This window comes from Asterias rubens, chromosome 9 (assembly GCF_902459465.1).
Source record: "Asterias rubens chromosome 9, eAstRub1.3, whole genome shotgun sequence".
NCBI lineage: Eukaryota > Metazoa > Echinodermata > Asteroidea > Forcipulatida > Asteriidae > Asterias > Asterias rubens.
In genome coordinates this window covers 3,654,514-3,670,442 of record NC_047070.1, presented here as the reverse complement: position 1 = coordinate 3,670,442, position 15,929 = coordinate 3,654,514, and the positions used below count along the sequence as shown (strand labels likewise).

The 15,929-nt window shown below is 36.8% G+C and overlaps 2 protein-coding genes across 5 annotated transcripts in view; both read left to right on the top strand.

Annotated features, from left to right (window-relative positions):
* LOC117294329 (rhotekin-like) overlaps positions 1-6,818 on the top strand; it is a 43,058-nt gene extending 36,240 nt beyond the window's left edge. For all 4 annotated transcript variants that reach the window (XM_033776691.1, XM_033776690.1, XM_033776693.1 and 1 more), the window contains 4 exons: positions 833-955; positions 2,410-2,563; positions 5,181-5,291; positions 6,548-6,818. In XM_033776691.1, coding sequence (XP_033632582.1) covers positions 833-955; positions 2,410-2,563; positions 5,181-5,291; positions 6,548-6,699 — 540 coding nt within the window. In that variant the 3' untranslated portion in view covers positions 6,700-6,818. The remainder of the gene's footprint in view (positions 1-832; positions 956-2,409; positions 2,564-5,180; positions 5,292-6,547) is intronic.
* A 6,543-nt stretch (positions 6,819-13,361) lies between these two features.
* LOC117294951 (transmembrane protein 45B-like) lies at positions 13,362-15,929 on the top strand. Its single transcript, XM_033777508.1, has 2 exons — positions 13,362-13,460; positions 13,983-15,929. Exon 2 carries the CDS (start codon positions 14,009-14,011, stop codon positions 14,873-14,875), a length of 867 nt encoding a protein of 288 aa, XP_033633399.1. The 5' UTR covers positions 13,362-13,460; positions 13,983-14,008; the 3' UTR covers positions 14,876-15,929.

Sequence of the window (15,929 nt, the reverse complement as noted above, 5' to 3'; positions counted from 1 at the left end):
CTGAAACTTTGTAAATTATATAACAAGTTTATTTACACCCCCGAACAAAGATACTGACAAAATAGGGCTAGATAGCTCAGTTGGTAGAGCGCCGGAGGTCGTTGGTTCGAATCCCACTCTAGTCAATTCTTTGTTCAACCCCAAAATCAAGATAATTTACTGTGAGAAGGGATCCATGTCATGGCCAAAAACTTGATATATAAAGGGTAATGAGAACCACTATTAGTGAAATTAATCCCTACACATTTGTTCAAACAATTTCTATATAATAATTTGACTGGGGTTTTATTCGGGGGTAAACAAGAACAATAATGGTGTTTATCTTCAAGTACGCGCAAATCCTCAAATCAGATTCGCAGAATGGAGTGGTGATAAAAACCTCATGGAAATACGAAAAATATAGCCCGTCTGCGTCCCATATCCAACTCGGCCTTCGGCCTCGTTGGATATGGGACGCAGAAGCGCTATATTTTTCCGTATACCACTCGCGCTTGTGTGATAACTTATAATATATTTCGTTTGCGGTATTAACACCATGTGTGTATCTACTTGCCAGGTAGAGTTTGTTCTTAGAGAACTGTCTATCTTTATTCTACTACTGCGGAGTAGATGTTAGGGAGACTTCTCAGTTCTGAAAAGAACTGTCCTGCTTTTTAACTCTTACTCGGACGGAAGGTATAGAAAATTGGCTGGGACTACTACTTAAGCTTTAAAGGATCGTATTTAACTGCACTAACGCGGAGTCGGTTCTTGGATTGCTCTCAACATTTCAACTAGCTTGCTCTAGTCATCGTCAGGATCTACTAATGGTGTACTTTTTCTTTTTGAGTAGACGACTGCAGGTGTCCAAACTTGGAGAAACCTGAGAGGGGTCTTAAGAGACGGTGACCTGAGACTACGGGATGAGGAAGTATTCATCAGCGAGGATCCTGTGTACACCATTCCAATCTCAAAGGTATTACGCATTTTCTATTTCTAGCCGGTCTCCGACACTGAACTATTATTTGTCGGTGTTCGTGTTAAAGGTTAACTGTGATCAAGCAACATTAGTTTTTGGTCGACCTAGATAATTTTAAAGGCACTGGACACTATTGGTAATTATTCAAAATATTTGTTGGCATAAAAACTTACTTAGTAACAAGCTAAGAGAGCTGTTGATGCATGTTGAGATACACCAAGTGAGAATACTGGTCTTTGACAATAACCAATCGTGTCCAGTGTCTGAAAATTTGAACTTAAAGAGCCAATAAAGGATGATCTCAATATTTCAACTATTACCTTTTTATGGCCAAATAGACATCGTAGATACCGGTTAATAACCATTTTACTCTCAATATTTGCATTTACTAACGAATAGCTAGAGTAAAAATTGCACCCGGCCGCGCGGCTTTTTCAGCCGAGAGTCAAAATGGCTTATCTATTATAATGACCTCTTGACGCCAGTGACGATGTTTCCCTAATTGGGTGTGAACACAGTTCTCCAGCTTTGGCAAACTGAGGGCGCTATTTTCCACACCAAATAGCCGCCACTGACGTCACGATTCCTTTGTCGCGCAGGTTTGTTTGACCCTGCGTTTTTCAGAAATTTGGCTAGAAGCATTCTGTAGAAAAAACATTTTTACCATGTTTTAACGTGAGGTAAGAGACTCGTTATTTTTCTTTTATGTTTCCTATGGACTCCAGCTATTAGAAAACTGTAATATCTATATATTTGAGATCATCCTTTATTGGCTGTTTAATTGGTCTTTGAAGTTGCTAGAGAATAATGGAAAAAAAAAAAAACCTTTCGTCACACAAGTTGTGTGCTTTCATATACCTTCAATTCAAAATCTCAGCCGAGGTGTCGAATTCAATGAAATTTTTTTGAGTAAATTCAATTAGACAGTGTGCAGTGCCTTCACTTAAAGCCATTGGACCCTTTCGGTACAGAAAAAAAAAAAAAAAGTTCACAGATTTACAAATAACTTACAGGGTTTACAGAAGGTAGTGGTGAAATACTTCTCTTGAAATATTATTCCATGAAATGCTTTACTTTTCGAGAAAACAGTAAAACAATATCAATTCTCGTTAACAAGAATTATGGATTTATTTTAAACACATGTCATTGACACGGCGAAATGGCGGAAACAAGGGTGGGTTTTCCTATTATTTTCTCCCGACTCCGATGATCGATTGAGCCTAAATTTTCACAGGTTTGTTATTTTGATATAGAAGTTGTGATACACGAAGTGTGGGCCTTGGACAATACTGTTTACCGAAAGGGTTCAATGGCTTTAAGCACTGTATACCCAAGTTTTATGATAACAAACCCACAAGCAAATCAGTCAAAAGGGTGCTACCATTTTCTAAATATTTTGCTGCGCAAAAAATTGCAAAACTCATTGATATTTTTGTGAATTTTTCCTCCAGGATACATTGATAGCCGCTTCCTCAAAGTTCAGTGTGACACATCCTCATCTTCTAGAGGTCAGCGAGAATAAAGAGCGCCACCACTTGGCGGTACAGAGCAAGGAGGAGATGTCGAGATGGCGTGATGCACTCGAACAACTTGTAACAAATCAAGGTACTGATAATTAATTCCCCACGTAATGTTGTCATATGTGGCTATGTCACCTCTTAACTCCCCGCCCCCCCCCCAAAAAAAAAAACACCCAAGTGATATATTTATTTTTTGGCTTTTCAATTTTCAACAGAAATGTTTGTGAAAATTTCACCCCTGTTGGCCTGTTTTGGCTTGTTTCTCCAATTTGATATTTCCAATGAACGCTTGATCGCATCACAATTGGTAAATACTCCAAACATTATTAAGGGAATCAGTGTGTGGTGAAGAGGTTTTCAACTAGTGGTTTAATCCCAACGAGGCCTGGTTCTTGATAATTTTACCGAGACGAAGTCGAGGTAAATTATAAAGAACCAGGCCTCGGCGGGTTTAAACCACTAGTTGAAAACCGATTCAACACACTTTGATTCCCATTCATAAATACCTTTTCGGTGAAAAAACATCATCACTTTTTGGTCAAAAAGTAAAATAAATGCAAAAATTATAGTTGTTAAATGATTTCTTTCAACACAACACCCCTCTAGCTATGAAATGGTAAAGACCTACGCCGCCCTCGGGTAAACAACTCCTTATAAGGGAATGCTGTGCGCGTCGCGTGATGTGGCACAACTGTTTCAGCCGTTGCTCTTGACCAATAGGAATGAAGAAACTGTCTTAAAAGAACAGGTGCAAGGTCGCTAGTCACGCCCATGAATTAACACTTTTTACCGGTCATAAACAAAGGTTTATACACACCCACGTGACGCGCTCTCCAACAATAGGAATAGCGAAACTGTCTGAGGTATTTATGAATGACCTTTTAAACTTCGTTGGTGAGAAGGACTGTAGTTGCTGATAGAATGAACTATTTTTAGAAAGGATTCCCTTTGCAGCATACCCTCTCAGGTCCTGCATGAATTTCGTGTGAAAGACTGGATGAAGTCAAATCCATTTAGGTTTTTGCTCTTTGGGGTAGAGTCAATGATGGTAACAATCTTTGTTAGTAGTTATTAAGCTTGGGTGATATCGATTTATTTTATTCACAATATATCGCCCACAATATATCGCGATATTCAATATAATCGCGATTAATTAAATTTGACATCATCAGTCTTCAAACTCCCAGTGAAAGTTGTAGAAGATACAGTCATAGCATAAGAGAGGTGTTCTAATGACCTATTCTTCTGGTTTTACTCCAAACCTAAGAGGTGCAAGATGTCTCAGCTAGGAAATACATCGCGATATATCGCGATACGTCGTGATATGCGATATATTCTGAATATATCGCGATATATCGATATTTCGATTAAAACCAAATTGACCCGATACCGAAATCGTTTCCAAATTAGTAGTGCGATATTCGATAATATCGTGGTAACGCCCAAGCTTAGTAGTTATGAATTTGTAAGAAAAGGGTCTGGATTGATGTGTTTAAACCCGGCTGGATGAATGTACAGTCGGTCTTAAAGGAACTGGACACTATTGGTAAATTACTCAAAATAATTGTTAGCAGAAAAAACTTACTTGGTGACGAGCAATGGAGACCTGTTGATAGTATAAAACATTGTGAGAAAGGGCTCCGTCTGTAGTAACTAGTTTCTGAGAAGGAAGTAATTTCTCACAAAAATATTTGAATTGATTTCGAGACCTCAGCTATACATCTGTATATCCCTGACTGAAAACGCGAGGAAACCTGTCAACACCGAATTCTACCATGTGGTTTCTAGGAGAATGTCACATGATACACGCATATACGTTATTTTTACTTGAAAGCTACGCAAGGACGTTGCAGAGTATCCATAGCAACCAGGACACTACACCCTTAGCAACCAATCTACGTAACTCTTAGCAGCCAACATACCTTTTATCCATAGCAACTAGCAACCACTGTACTTTTATCAACAGCAACCAGTGTTCTGTACCCGAAGTAACGGCAGCTTTTTGGTACCTAAATGCCATGTTAGTTATGTGATTTCTCCGATTTTAAACGGAAACCCGTTTTTGTACACCCCTTCATCAGCTGAATCCTTTTATTATGTATCTGACAGCTCACCAAGTATTGCAACAAGGGTGTTTTATTCTTTCATTATTCTCTTGCAAATTCGAGGACCAATTGCGCCCAAATGTTCACAGGTTTGTTTTTTTATGCATACACTATGTTGGGATACCCAAATGAGAATACTGGTCTTTGACAATACTACCAAAGGTGTCCAGTGCCTTTAAAGGATTTGGGTACTTTTTCAAAATGTACATAGATTTACATTAAACTTACAGGGTTTGAAGATAATGATAGTGGAAAGCTTCCCTTCAAATTTTACTTACTGAGGTGCTGTAGTTTTTGAGAAATCAGTAAAAGAATGCCATAAAAATCCGTTTGTAAATGATTAAAATAATTTTCGTCTCATGAGACAAAAATTATTTTCATGACATTGTTTTACTCATTTCCCCAAAACTACAGCACCTCAGCACATAGTATTTTCAGGGAAGCTTTCTACTATCATTATCTTCAAACTGTGTAAGTTTAGTGTAAATCTGTGGACATTGTGTATTTTGTCCTACACAAATTACATAGACCCTTTAAAACAAAAATAAATTAAATAGGGTCTACAAATAAATGTTGTACCTACTTCATTTTGTTCAGGTGCTTGGAATAACGCTTGTCATACTTCAGAGGTAATCATCATCCCAGACCCAAGAAGACCTTCTGTGGAGTCTGATCGCACAGGTTCACTCTATGATGAAATGTCAATAAGTAAGTAGCCATCGGTGAACTTACCCCTCCTACTGTGTGACCAATTAATAGCGTCCACATAGATGCCAGTGTTATAGCCACGATGGGCGGTGCTGGGTGAGCCTACCCAGGACACGTAATGTAACGCCCAACACTCAATGAGCAAAATATATTATGCTGCCCAGGACAGTTTTCAAAATATTGTCCACTGTGCATTTGATCTAAGACACAGCTGTTATTGATAAGGCTACAGAGAAAGAACACAGTCACAAGGCCATTCAACTTATTGCATGGCCCACTAACACCTTATGAAATTTTTTGAAATCTGGCATTTGCCTGAAGCTTGCACTTCGGCAATAAAACACGAAAACAGGAATAACTTTGTTGATCCGCTCGCCTCGGTGGACTTCAAATTTTTTTTGACTTATTGCCCATCACTAAAAATGGTCAAGCTACAACCTTGATTGATGCACTGAAAGTTTCAAGTGAGTATGGCGACTACATACTTGTTGAGAAGACAGCAAAAATGTGTCATGGCCGAGCGGGCTAGTTCTCCGGAGCCATGGACTGCTGGTGTTGTCAGCAGCAGAGTCTGGGTTTGAAACCGGTCATGACACTTATGCCCTCTACAACATCGAATTTAACCATAATTAATTTGTAAAAATGCTCGGACATAAGTGTATTCTGCTCTGCCAGCCTGACTCCTACATGTGGTTGATGATACCCATCCTTATGGACTGTGAAAAGGGGGTAACCTTGTTTCTGCCCCTGGAGTAGGTTGCCCCATGCCCCTGGTGGCAGTTTATTTGGGTCGACTGGCCTTATAAAAAAAAATCACAATATTTGTATCAAGAACGTCAAACCCACTCATGTTTATGGTGGTGACAGCCGATACCGATCGCCTCTCTCCAAGAAGTTTGAGGGAAGGGGCTTGTTTGACATCAAAAATGTTGGAAACACAAGTTGGGAAGAGGGCGGACAAAAACTAGTAACTAGATGTTTATTTGGTTTGGTTATAAGTATTAACGGGGATGAGATTGTTTAGACTTTTGGTTGAATTCAGACTTTTTATGTCAGCCTGGTGAAGAAAATCAAACAATATTTTTTTTCCACAAATAAAGAAATCCTGCTAATTTTTCTATTTCTTTAGTGCATTGGATACTGTGTAAAACATACATTTCAACATACCTTTGAATTTGTATCCAAGTTTCAGACTTTTTCGTTAGTAATGGCTCTCACCCCTGAAGTAATTAATCTTACTTTTCTTTTGTGAAAAGGTCCCGACTTCCCAAGCCAAGATGGGTCTGAAGAGGATGCTGTTTTCATCGACTCCCCAGCGAATAATCTCAGACCAAGACCCGTTAAACTTCCCAAGCCCTCCATATTCTATATTCCCAAGATGCTGTCGAGGAGGGAGACAAATGTATGAACTCTGGTATACAATAATAATATTATAATAAGGCCACATTAAAAAAAAAAAGTTGTTGTTCATCCCTGCCTGACCTTTCAAAACCCCCAGACCCCATTTTTTTTTTTTTTTTTTTTTATATCATAAAAAACAACCTTTTCAATGACATTTTCTGTCAAAAAAATGGTTGAAATAGCAGGATACTAGGCGAGGCAGAAATGTTGTGCAGAAGTGTCAAGGACTGGTGCTGAGGTCATGGTCTGACATTGTGTTCTTTTATTTTTATATCTCTTTATACTTTTATTGCCCAGATTTCTCAGCTGATGCAAGAACAATTCTTCAAATATTTACTTGGCTACACTGTGCTTAGTTGTTGGAAAAAGTTTACAGAAAATGTCATCTGGGAGTTAAATTTGTTTGACGAAACTATTGAAAACATCAAAACACACAAACCCTCTGTTTTATAGGGATTGTGATGATTTCTTTATTATTGATTTCATATTTGGCATGTCAAAAAAAAAAAACTCCCTCCCCATCTGCAAAAAAAAAGGACGCTCAACAAATTTTTATTTTTATGTGGCCTAATAGGACTTGTAATGCGCACGTATCCACGCTGCTGGGTATTGAAGGCCCAGAGTAACGCGCAAAAATAAAAAGAAAGCATTTTGATGAAGGTGAAAGAAACCGGTGCAATGTATGTAGTGACGTATGTAAACAAAAGAGTGTAAACATTAGTGCGTCAGTAAAATGTATTATATGTAATTAAAGATGCTATGTCAGATTTTTGCCCCAAACATTAAAAAATAGATTTTTTTTTGAGTGAATGGAATTTCAAAGAGTATCACCCGCTCTAATGGAAAAAAAGTTTAACTTTTACTTTTAATTGTCAGGAACCATGACAAAAATTTGAAACGTTTCTTATAAAACAAATAAGAATTGGTCACGTCAATTTTTTGGGGTCAAATCGGCCAAAAAGTCTGACATAGCATCTTTAAGTGTCCCCGGATGGAAATCTTTCACCAAAACCTTCATTGCACGTAATTAAATCCATGGTTTTCAGTAACCATAAGTACCGGGCATGAACCATCATAGCACAGAAGAATTTCCATGGTGTTCCGCAACCCCTTGTACCGGACAGGGACTGTTTAAGAAAAACAGCTGAGTCATTAATTTTTGGTTTCTTAGATGTGCCTTTGATAATTAGAAAAACACTGCGTAGAGTCTCCTGTACTATCTAGTGAATGGTTTGCACACACTATTTAAGACACTGGACACTATTGGTAATTGTCAAAGACCAGTCTTCTCACTTGGTGTATCTCAACATATGCATAAAATAAAAATTTTATACATTGTAGCTCAATTGGTCGTCAAAGTTGCGAGATAATAGTGAAAGAAAAAACACCCATGTCACACATTGACAAAGTTGTGTGCTTTCAGATGCTTGATTTTGAGACTTCAAATTCTAAATCTGAGGTCTTGAAATCAAATGCGTGGAAAATTACCTCTCTCGAAAACTGCACTACTTCAGAAGGAGCCGTTTCTCACAATGTTTTATACTATCAACCTCTCCCCATTACTCGTTACCAAGTGAGGTTTTATGTTAATAATTATTTTGAGTAATTACCAATAGTGTCCACTGCCTTTAAGCAAGCTTAGTCATACAAGAAGGAAAGGAGAGCAATAATTTTCGACAGTTTTTAAAAACTTTTCAATTGTTTACTATGTATATACACAACAAGGAAATCTATTGTACGATAGTAAACTCTGCCTCATTTAACATACTTTTGTTAAACCACAAGGGGAACTGACTGGGTAAGTTTATTACTTGATTTTAATTTTTTATAAAGTTGTACCCCCTTAAAAGCACTATACACGTTAAACATAAAACCTTATTTGGTAACGAGCAACAAAGAGCTTTTGATAGTATAAAACATTGTGAGAAACGACTCCCTATGAAGTAACATGAGGTAATTTCTCACTAATATAATAAAAGGCTTCTGGCCAGAAGCCTTTTTATTCCTATCTGAAAGCACACTATTTTGTACAACAAGGGTGTTTTTCTTTTATCGTTTTTTTTTTAAATTCAGTGACCAATGAGAACAAATTTTCACAGGCTTGTTATTTTATGCATATGTTGGGATACACAAAGTGAGAATACTTGTCTTTGACAATTACCAAACATGTTCAGTGCCTTTAAGGTGATCCCCTGGCTGCTACTTCCCAGGATGTATTGTGGCAAAACCTAATAAGCACCTTATGAATTTGATTATTATGTGAAGGCAATTTTTTCATTAGGGCCTACACCTTTAAAGGCAAATTACACATTTTTAGACAAAATTTGATATGTACACTAGGCTACATAAGCCTTGTAAACAGAATATGCAAATTGCTCAAGGCTATGGTCTTGCACACATTTTTAGGTAAAATCTTCAAATTACACAAGGCTATAGTCTTGCACACATTTTTTGGTAAAATCTTCAAATTACACAAGGCTAAAGTCTTGCACACATTTTTTGGTAAAATCTTCAAATTACACAAGGCTATAGTCTTGCACACATTTTTAGGTAAAATCTTCAAATTACACAAGGCTATAGTCTTGCACACATTTTTTGGTAAAATCTTCAAATTACACAAGGCTATAGTCTTGCACACATTTTTTGGTAAAATCTTCAAATTACACAAGGCTATAGTCTTGCACACATTTTTTGGTAAAATCTTCAAATTACACACATTTGTTTGTAAAATCTTCAAATTACACAAGGCTTGCACACATTTTTTGGTAAAATCTTCAAATTACACGAGGCTATAGTCTTGCACACATTTTTAGGTAAAATCTTCAAATTACACAAGGCTATAGTCTTGCACACATTTTTTGGTAAAATCTTCAAATTACACGAGGCTATAGTCTTGCACCCATTTTTTGGTAAAATCTTCAAATTACACAAGGCTATAGTCTTGCACACATTTTTTGGTAAAATCTTCAAATTACACAAGGCTATAGTCTTGCACACATTTTTAGGTAAAATCTTCAAATTACACAAGGCTATAGTCTTGCACACATTTTTAGGTAAAATCTTCAAATTACACAAGGCTATAGTCTTGCACCCATTTTTTGGTAAAATCTTCAAATTACACAAGGCTATAGTCTTGCACACATTTTTATGTAAAATCTTCAAATTACACAAGGCTATAGTCTTGCACACATTTTGGGGTAAAATCTTCAAATTACACACATTTGTTTGTAAAATCTTCAAATTACACAAGGCTTGCACACATTTTTTGGTAAAATCTTCAAATTACACGAGGCTATAGTCTTGCACACATTTTTAGGTAAAGTCTTCAAATTACACAAGGCTAAAGTCTTGCACACATTTTTTGGTAAAATCCTCAAATTACACAAGGCTACAGTCTTGCACACATTTTAAGGTAAAATCTTCAAATTACACAAGGCTTATATAGTCTTGCACACATTTTTATGTAAAATCTTCAAATTACACAAGGCTATAGTCTTGCACACATTTTGGGGTAAAATCTTCAAATTACACACATTTGTTTGTAAAATCTTCAAATTACACAAGGCTTGCACACATTTTTTTGTAAAATCTTCAAATTACACAAGGCTATAGTCTTGCACACATTTTTAGGTAAAATCTTCAAATTACACAAGGCTAAAGTCTTGCACACATTTTTTGGTAAAATCTTCAAATTACACAAGGCTAAAGTCTTGCACACATTTTTTGGTAAAATCCTCAAATTACACAAGGCTATATATATAGTCTTGCACACATTTTTAGGTAAAATCTTCAAATTATACACAAGGCTACAGTCTTGCACACATTTTTAGGTAAAATCTTCAAATTATACACAAGGCTACAGTCTTGCACACATTTTTATGTAAAATCTTCAAATTACACAAGGCTATAGTCTTGCACACATTTTTTGGTAAAATCTTCAAATTACACAAGGCTATAGTCTTGCACACATTTTTAGGTAAAATCTTCAAATTACACAAGGCTAAAGTCTTGCACACTTTTTTTGGTAAAATCTTCAAATTACACAAGGCTATATAGTCTTGCACACATTTTTAGGTAAAATCTTCAAATTATACACAAGGCTACAGTCTTGCACACATTTTTATATAAAATCTTCAAATTACACAAGGCTATAGTCTTGCACACATTTTTTGGTAAAATCTTCAAATTACACAAGGCTATATATAGTCTTGCACAAATTCTTTTGCCAAAATCTTCAAATTACATAAGGCTATAGACTTGCACACATTTCTTAGGCAAAATCTTCAAATTACACAATGCACACATTTTTATGTAAAATCTTCAAATTACACATTATAGCCTTGCACACTTTTTTGGCGAAATTTGCAAATTACACAAGGCTATAGTCTTGCACACATTTTTTGGCAAAATCTTCAAATTACACAAGGCTATAGTCTTGCACACATTTTTAGGTAAAATCTTCAAATTATACAAAGCTATAGTCTTGCACACATTTTTAGGTAAAATCTTCAAATTACACAAGGCTAAAGTCTTGCACACATTTTTTGGTAAAATCTTCAAATTACATGAGGCTATAGTCTTACACACATTTTTAAGCAAAATCTTCAAATTACACAAGGATATAGTCTTGCACACATTTTTTGGAAAAATTTGCAAATTACACATTTTTTGGCAAAATCTTCAAAAAATTACACAAGGATATAGTCTTGCACACATTTTTTGGAAAAATTTGCAAATTACACATTTTTTGTCAAAATCTTCAAATGAAACAAGGCGTCTTGCACACATTTTGGGCAAAATCTACAAATTACACAAGGAAATAGTCTTGCACACATTTGTTGGCAAAATCTTCAAATGAAACAAGGAAATAGTCTTGCACACATTTTTGGGTAAAATCTTCAAATTACACACATTTCAAGGTATATCTTCAAATTACACAAGGCTATAATAGGTAAAATCTTCAAATTACACAAGGTTTAAGCCTTGCACACATTTTTAAGGCAAAATCTTCAAATTACACAAGACTGAATTTGCAAAACTTGCAAATTGCATTTTTAAGGCAAAATTTGCTATGACAAGTACATTGTACTATTTGCCTAAAAATGTGTAGCCTTGCACACATTTGAAATGCATCTTGTCCAGAAATACATCTTTCAACTTGTCCTTTTTATTATAATTATTGTTTTGCTCAAAATGACAGAAAGATTAGTGCATGTTTATGGTGAAGAATTGACAAAACATTTTGAACATTTAGAAAAATGTCAAGCTAACAATATGTTTCAGGTAATTTTATATATGTAAAAAGAGATTAACCTTCCACAATATTGACACTTAAGTTTTTATAACCAACTTGGTAAAAGCAATGTTCCCCTTCTGTCCAATCTAAATTTATGACATAATTTTCAAAAAACTTCTCTGGCTCAGGACTTTTTAAGGTCATTAGTTGAATTTGTAGGGATTTTATGAAAATGTATTTGCATATTTTGGAGCTTTTGGTTAACAGGTTTATATTTCAAGAGTATACTTCAAAGTAATTTTTTGTTTAGCAACTAGAAACATTGTTTTCTAAAGTAAAACATTTATTTGTTGATTTTAACATGTTTGTTCAAATTATATAACTTTTTATTTAAAGACACTGGACACTATCGGTAAATATTCAAAAGAATTGTTAGGATAAAAACTTACTTGTAATGGAGAGCTGTTGATAGTATAAAACATTGTGAGAAACGGCTCCCTCTGAAGAAACGTAGTTTTCGAGAAAGAAGTAATTTTCAACTAAAATGTTTGAATTTGACTTCAAGACCTAGCTCAGAATTAGATTTTGCGGTCTCGAAATCAAGCATCTGAAAGCACACAACTTCGTGTGACAAGGGTGTTTTTTCTTCCATTATTATCTCGCCAATTGAGTTCAAATTTTCACAGGTTTTTTTATTTTGTGCATCTTGTTGAGATACACCAAGTGAAAAGACTGGTCTTTGACAGTTACCAATAGTGGCCAGTGTCTGTATGTAATGACCTTTCGTTCATTGCTAGATTGAATGCACTTGACCAACAACTTGTCACTCTTGATATTTTAATCACTTATTTTATAATCATTAGAGCTTTTTGATCAAAGTGTGAAGAATGTGTCAATCTGTTTTTGACCAAACTGTATCATAGTTATATATTTTATATATATTGTATTTATATTTAACCGGATTTCATGTAACCAATGATAAGAGTAAAATATCCCATTTGGCTTTACTCTTCCTTGAAGAGGGCAAAACTCTTGGACTGAAGTAGATCTTTCTTACAAATATCGTTGCTTTATAGTAACTTGGGTTAACTCTTGGATGTCCACTTTTCTACCTTGTTTTAAAAACGAGTGCAATATGATTCCTTTTTGCAATGGTTCATTTTTGAAGGACTTGGCTTTTAACTTCTCTTATGTTGAACCATTGTGCATTTCCATGGAAGAAACAGGAGACTGTGAAAGTTGGTTCATTTGTTTGATTAAAGAAAGGGAAAACCATTCATCTATGAACAAACGTTCTATTAATCAAAGAATGAAACAATCCATCTACCAATTTTTCAAGCATTGAACACCCCCCCCCCCCCGCTGCCCGCCCACAATCGTAATGTTATGTCCATCCAGGCAAGGCCGCTTGAGGGCGCCCTCCAAATTACTGCCGCTGCTCTTTTTGCTTGCGAAATATAATAATCACGTAACGCACGTATGCAGGTAAACCAAACGGCCACTACACCAGAAATTTGACACGATTCTGTCAGGTTTGTAGTCTTCTTTTTAACATTTTGTTCGTATATTGACGTACAGCAGTTTGAAAATGAATGAATAAAAACATTTACAAATACACATACACTCACCGTCGAAACACATCCAACAATCCATGTCTTTTCTTGTCAACATGTTGATCCATCCATGATCCATCCAACAATCATATGACCTCGGCTCGGACGTTGATCATGTGATGAACTGTTAAAAACAAAAGTGGCACGCCTCATACTGTACACAGCATCCTGGAGTGGTGGTGGGATATTCGTGGGTACCACCACAGACAGTTTTGATTTTTGAAGGAATAAGCAATAAGTAGCACCGTAGCACCCAGTGACCCAGCATGCCCAGCGCCCAGCAAAGTTACAACCCTTCATTAATATTCATAAAAAGTCTACCCGCCCCCCCCCCCACACCCACTCTCCATGAAAAACCTTTTTTTTTACAACTTTCCTGTATTGTAGTTTAGCAGTGTTCTCAATTAAACAGTACACCTTCTTTTTTCTTTTCGTGTTTAGATATAACTTGTATCCTTTCCAGAACGATGGGGACTTGGCCTGGACATGCTTTGCCAGGGGGCTTCTTTATTGTGTTCGCAATTTGGTGGATGATTCAGTTCACTTATGAGAAAGTTGCCCTGGACAATGGCCGGCTGAAACCAGGCACTCGAATCCTTCGTGTGCTTCATCGCTTGCCCATCGAGGGTATAACTATCATGTGTGCTGGGATCATCGGATTTATAGCAGAGATGATGTACCCGATCCCAAAGTGGACGCTGATCGGTTCCGATGGCCAGTTCAAGCATCCAGCGGAGTGGCAACACTGCACCATGTACACCTTCTTCTCCATGTACGGTTTGGTAACCATCCTATCCAAGACCTGCATGCCCCATGCCGAGAAGTACACCAAGGTCTTTGGCGCGCTGGCATTCTTCATCGAGGGGATGCTGTTTCATTTTCACACCCATGGTAGACCCGGTCTTGACGTCCACCTCCACAATCTCCTGGTCATCGCAATCGGGTTCTGCGTGCTGCTCTCGGTCTGTGAAATCTGGCACCCCAAGGATGAGCGGATCCGCATCATGCGATACACGTCTACCCTCCTGCAGGGCACCTGGTTCTTTCAGGTCGGTACGATTCTGTACTGGCCGCCGTCTGGTGAACCGTGGGATGAAGAAGATCATATTAATATGATGTTTATCACGGTTGCCTTCGCCTGGCATCTTCTGTTTGACATCATCATCATGGTCATCGTTTATGGGGTCGTCGGCATGATCCTCAGGATGACCGGCACGATGGGCGTACGCTACCGACCGATGAAGAACGGCTTGGAAGAAATAGAATTTGACGACAGGACACTGCTGAAGAATGGTGAGCCAAGCCGATGTGGATCCGATATTGATAGTGATTAGGGCCTGAGTTCAGCAAGCTCTAAGAAACATCTTGAGATGAGTTTTCAAATTCACCGGAATTACTCACTGTGTGATGTAAATTTTACTCATCTTGGCTTGGCTCTTCGCGTTCTGCTTTTAAGCTTAAAGAAAATCATACATAAAAAAAGGTCCACAGAGTTTTCATTGTTACTAAATAATTTTGATTTTGTTTTGACGAACTTTAAGGCAAAATATCTTGAAATGAATGTTTGCTCAAAAAATGCTGCAAATGTACGAAAGATTTTGATTCCCACAATGGTTGATTGAATAAACCTACATGTAATAAGCTATTTGCGTGTTAGATTTGAATTTTGTCTGGTACAATGATGTGCAATGAATAGTACAAGATTAGGGGCAAGCTTTTGCTTACAATGTTGTTATGTAAGAGACGGTGAGCCCCCATACAGGGTTCTGAATGGATGTGTATCATAACACAATGGTACCAGGGTTTGCTCATCTGGAGGTTGCTACACAAAAGTTTGCCCCGTACTATTTGACGTAGCAACTGTCTCTTTAGTCCGCGGAATTCAAATGAAAGCGTTACAATGTGACTGTGAAAGTCAGTGTACAAGAAAATATTCAAATCTAACTTGCAAATGGCTTATTCTGGTGGTCATCTGCCCAGTTCACCAAACTTTACGCTAAACGTTTATCCTGTAAAGTTGTGCATTACTAACACAAGAAATCTTGCACAGGTAGACCTAGCATAAAGTTTTGTGACCTCGTGTAGATGTGTGAAGACCAATGTGTTATTATAGGCAGCACCAAAACCTACTAAACAAAACAAAATTAATCAAAATCCAATTCATAAATGACATGTTTTTCTGAAGAAAAAAAATAATGAAATAAATTAATAACTTAGATTATATCCCAATACAGGTGTGACTAGCCTACATGCTGTAGGCTAGTCAAGAATGCTAGCGCTGCGTGTACATGTACATCTTTGTACATGTGAAAGCACAAGTTTCAGTTTACAAAAGGAAAACATACTTATAAAACTAAAAACCTAAAATACAAAAAAGGCTCTAATCGG

Bases quoted from the DNA above. Each gene is read 5' to 3' on its own strand.
- LOC117294951 (XM_033777508.1), top strand. From the start codon at position 14,009: ATGGGGACTTGGCCTGGACATGCTTTGCCAGGGGGCTTCTTTATTGTG.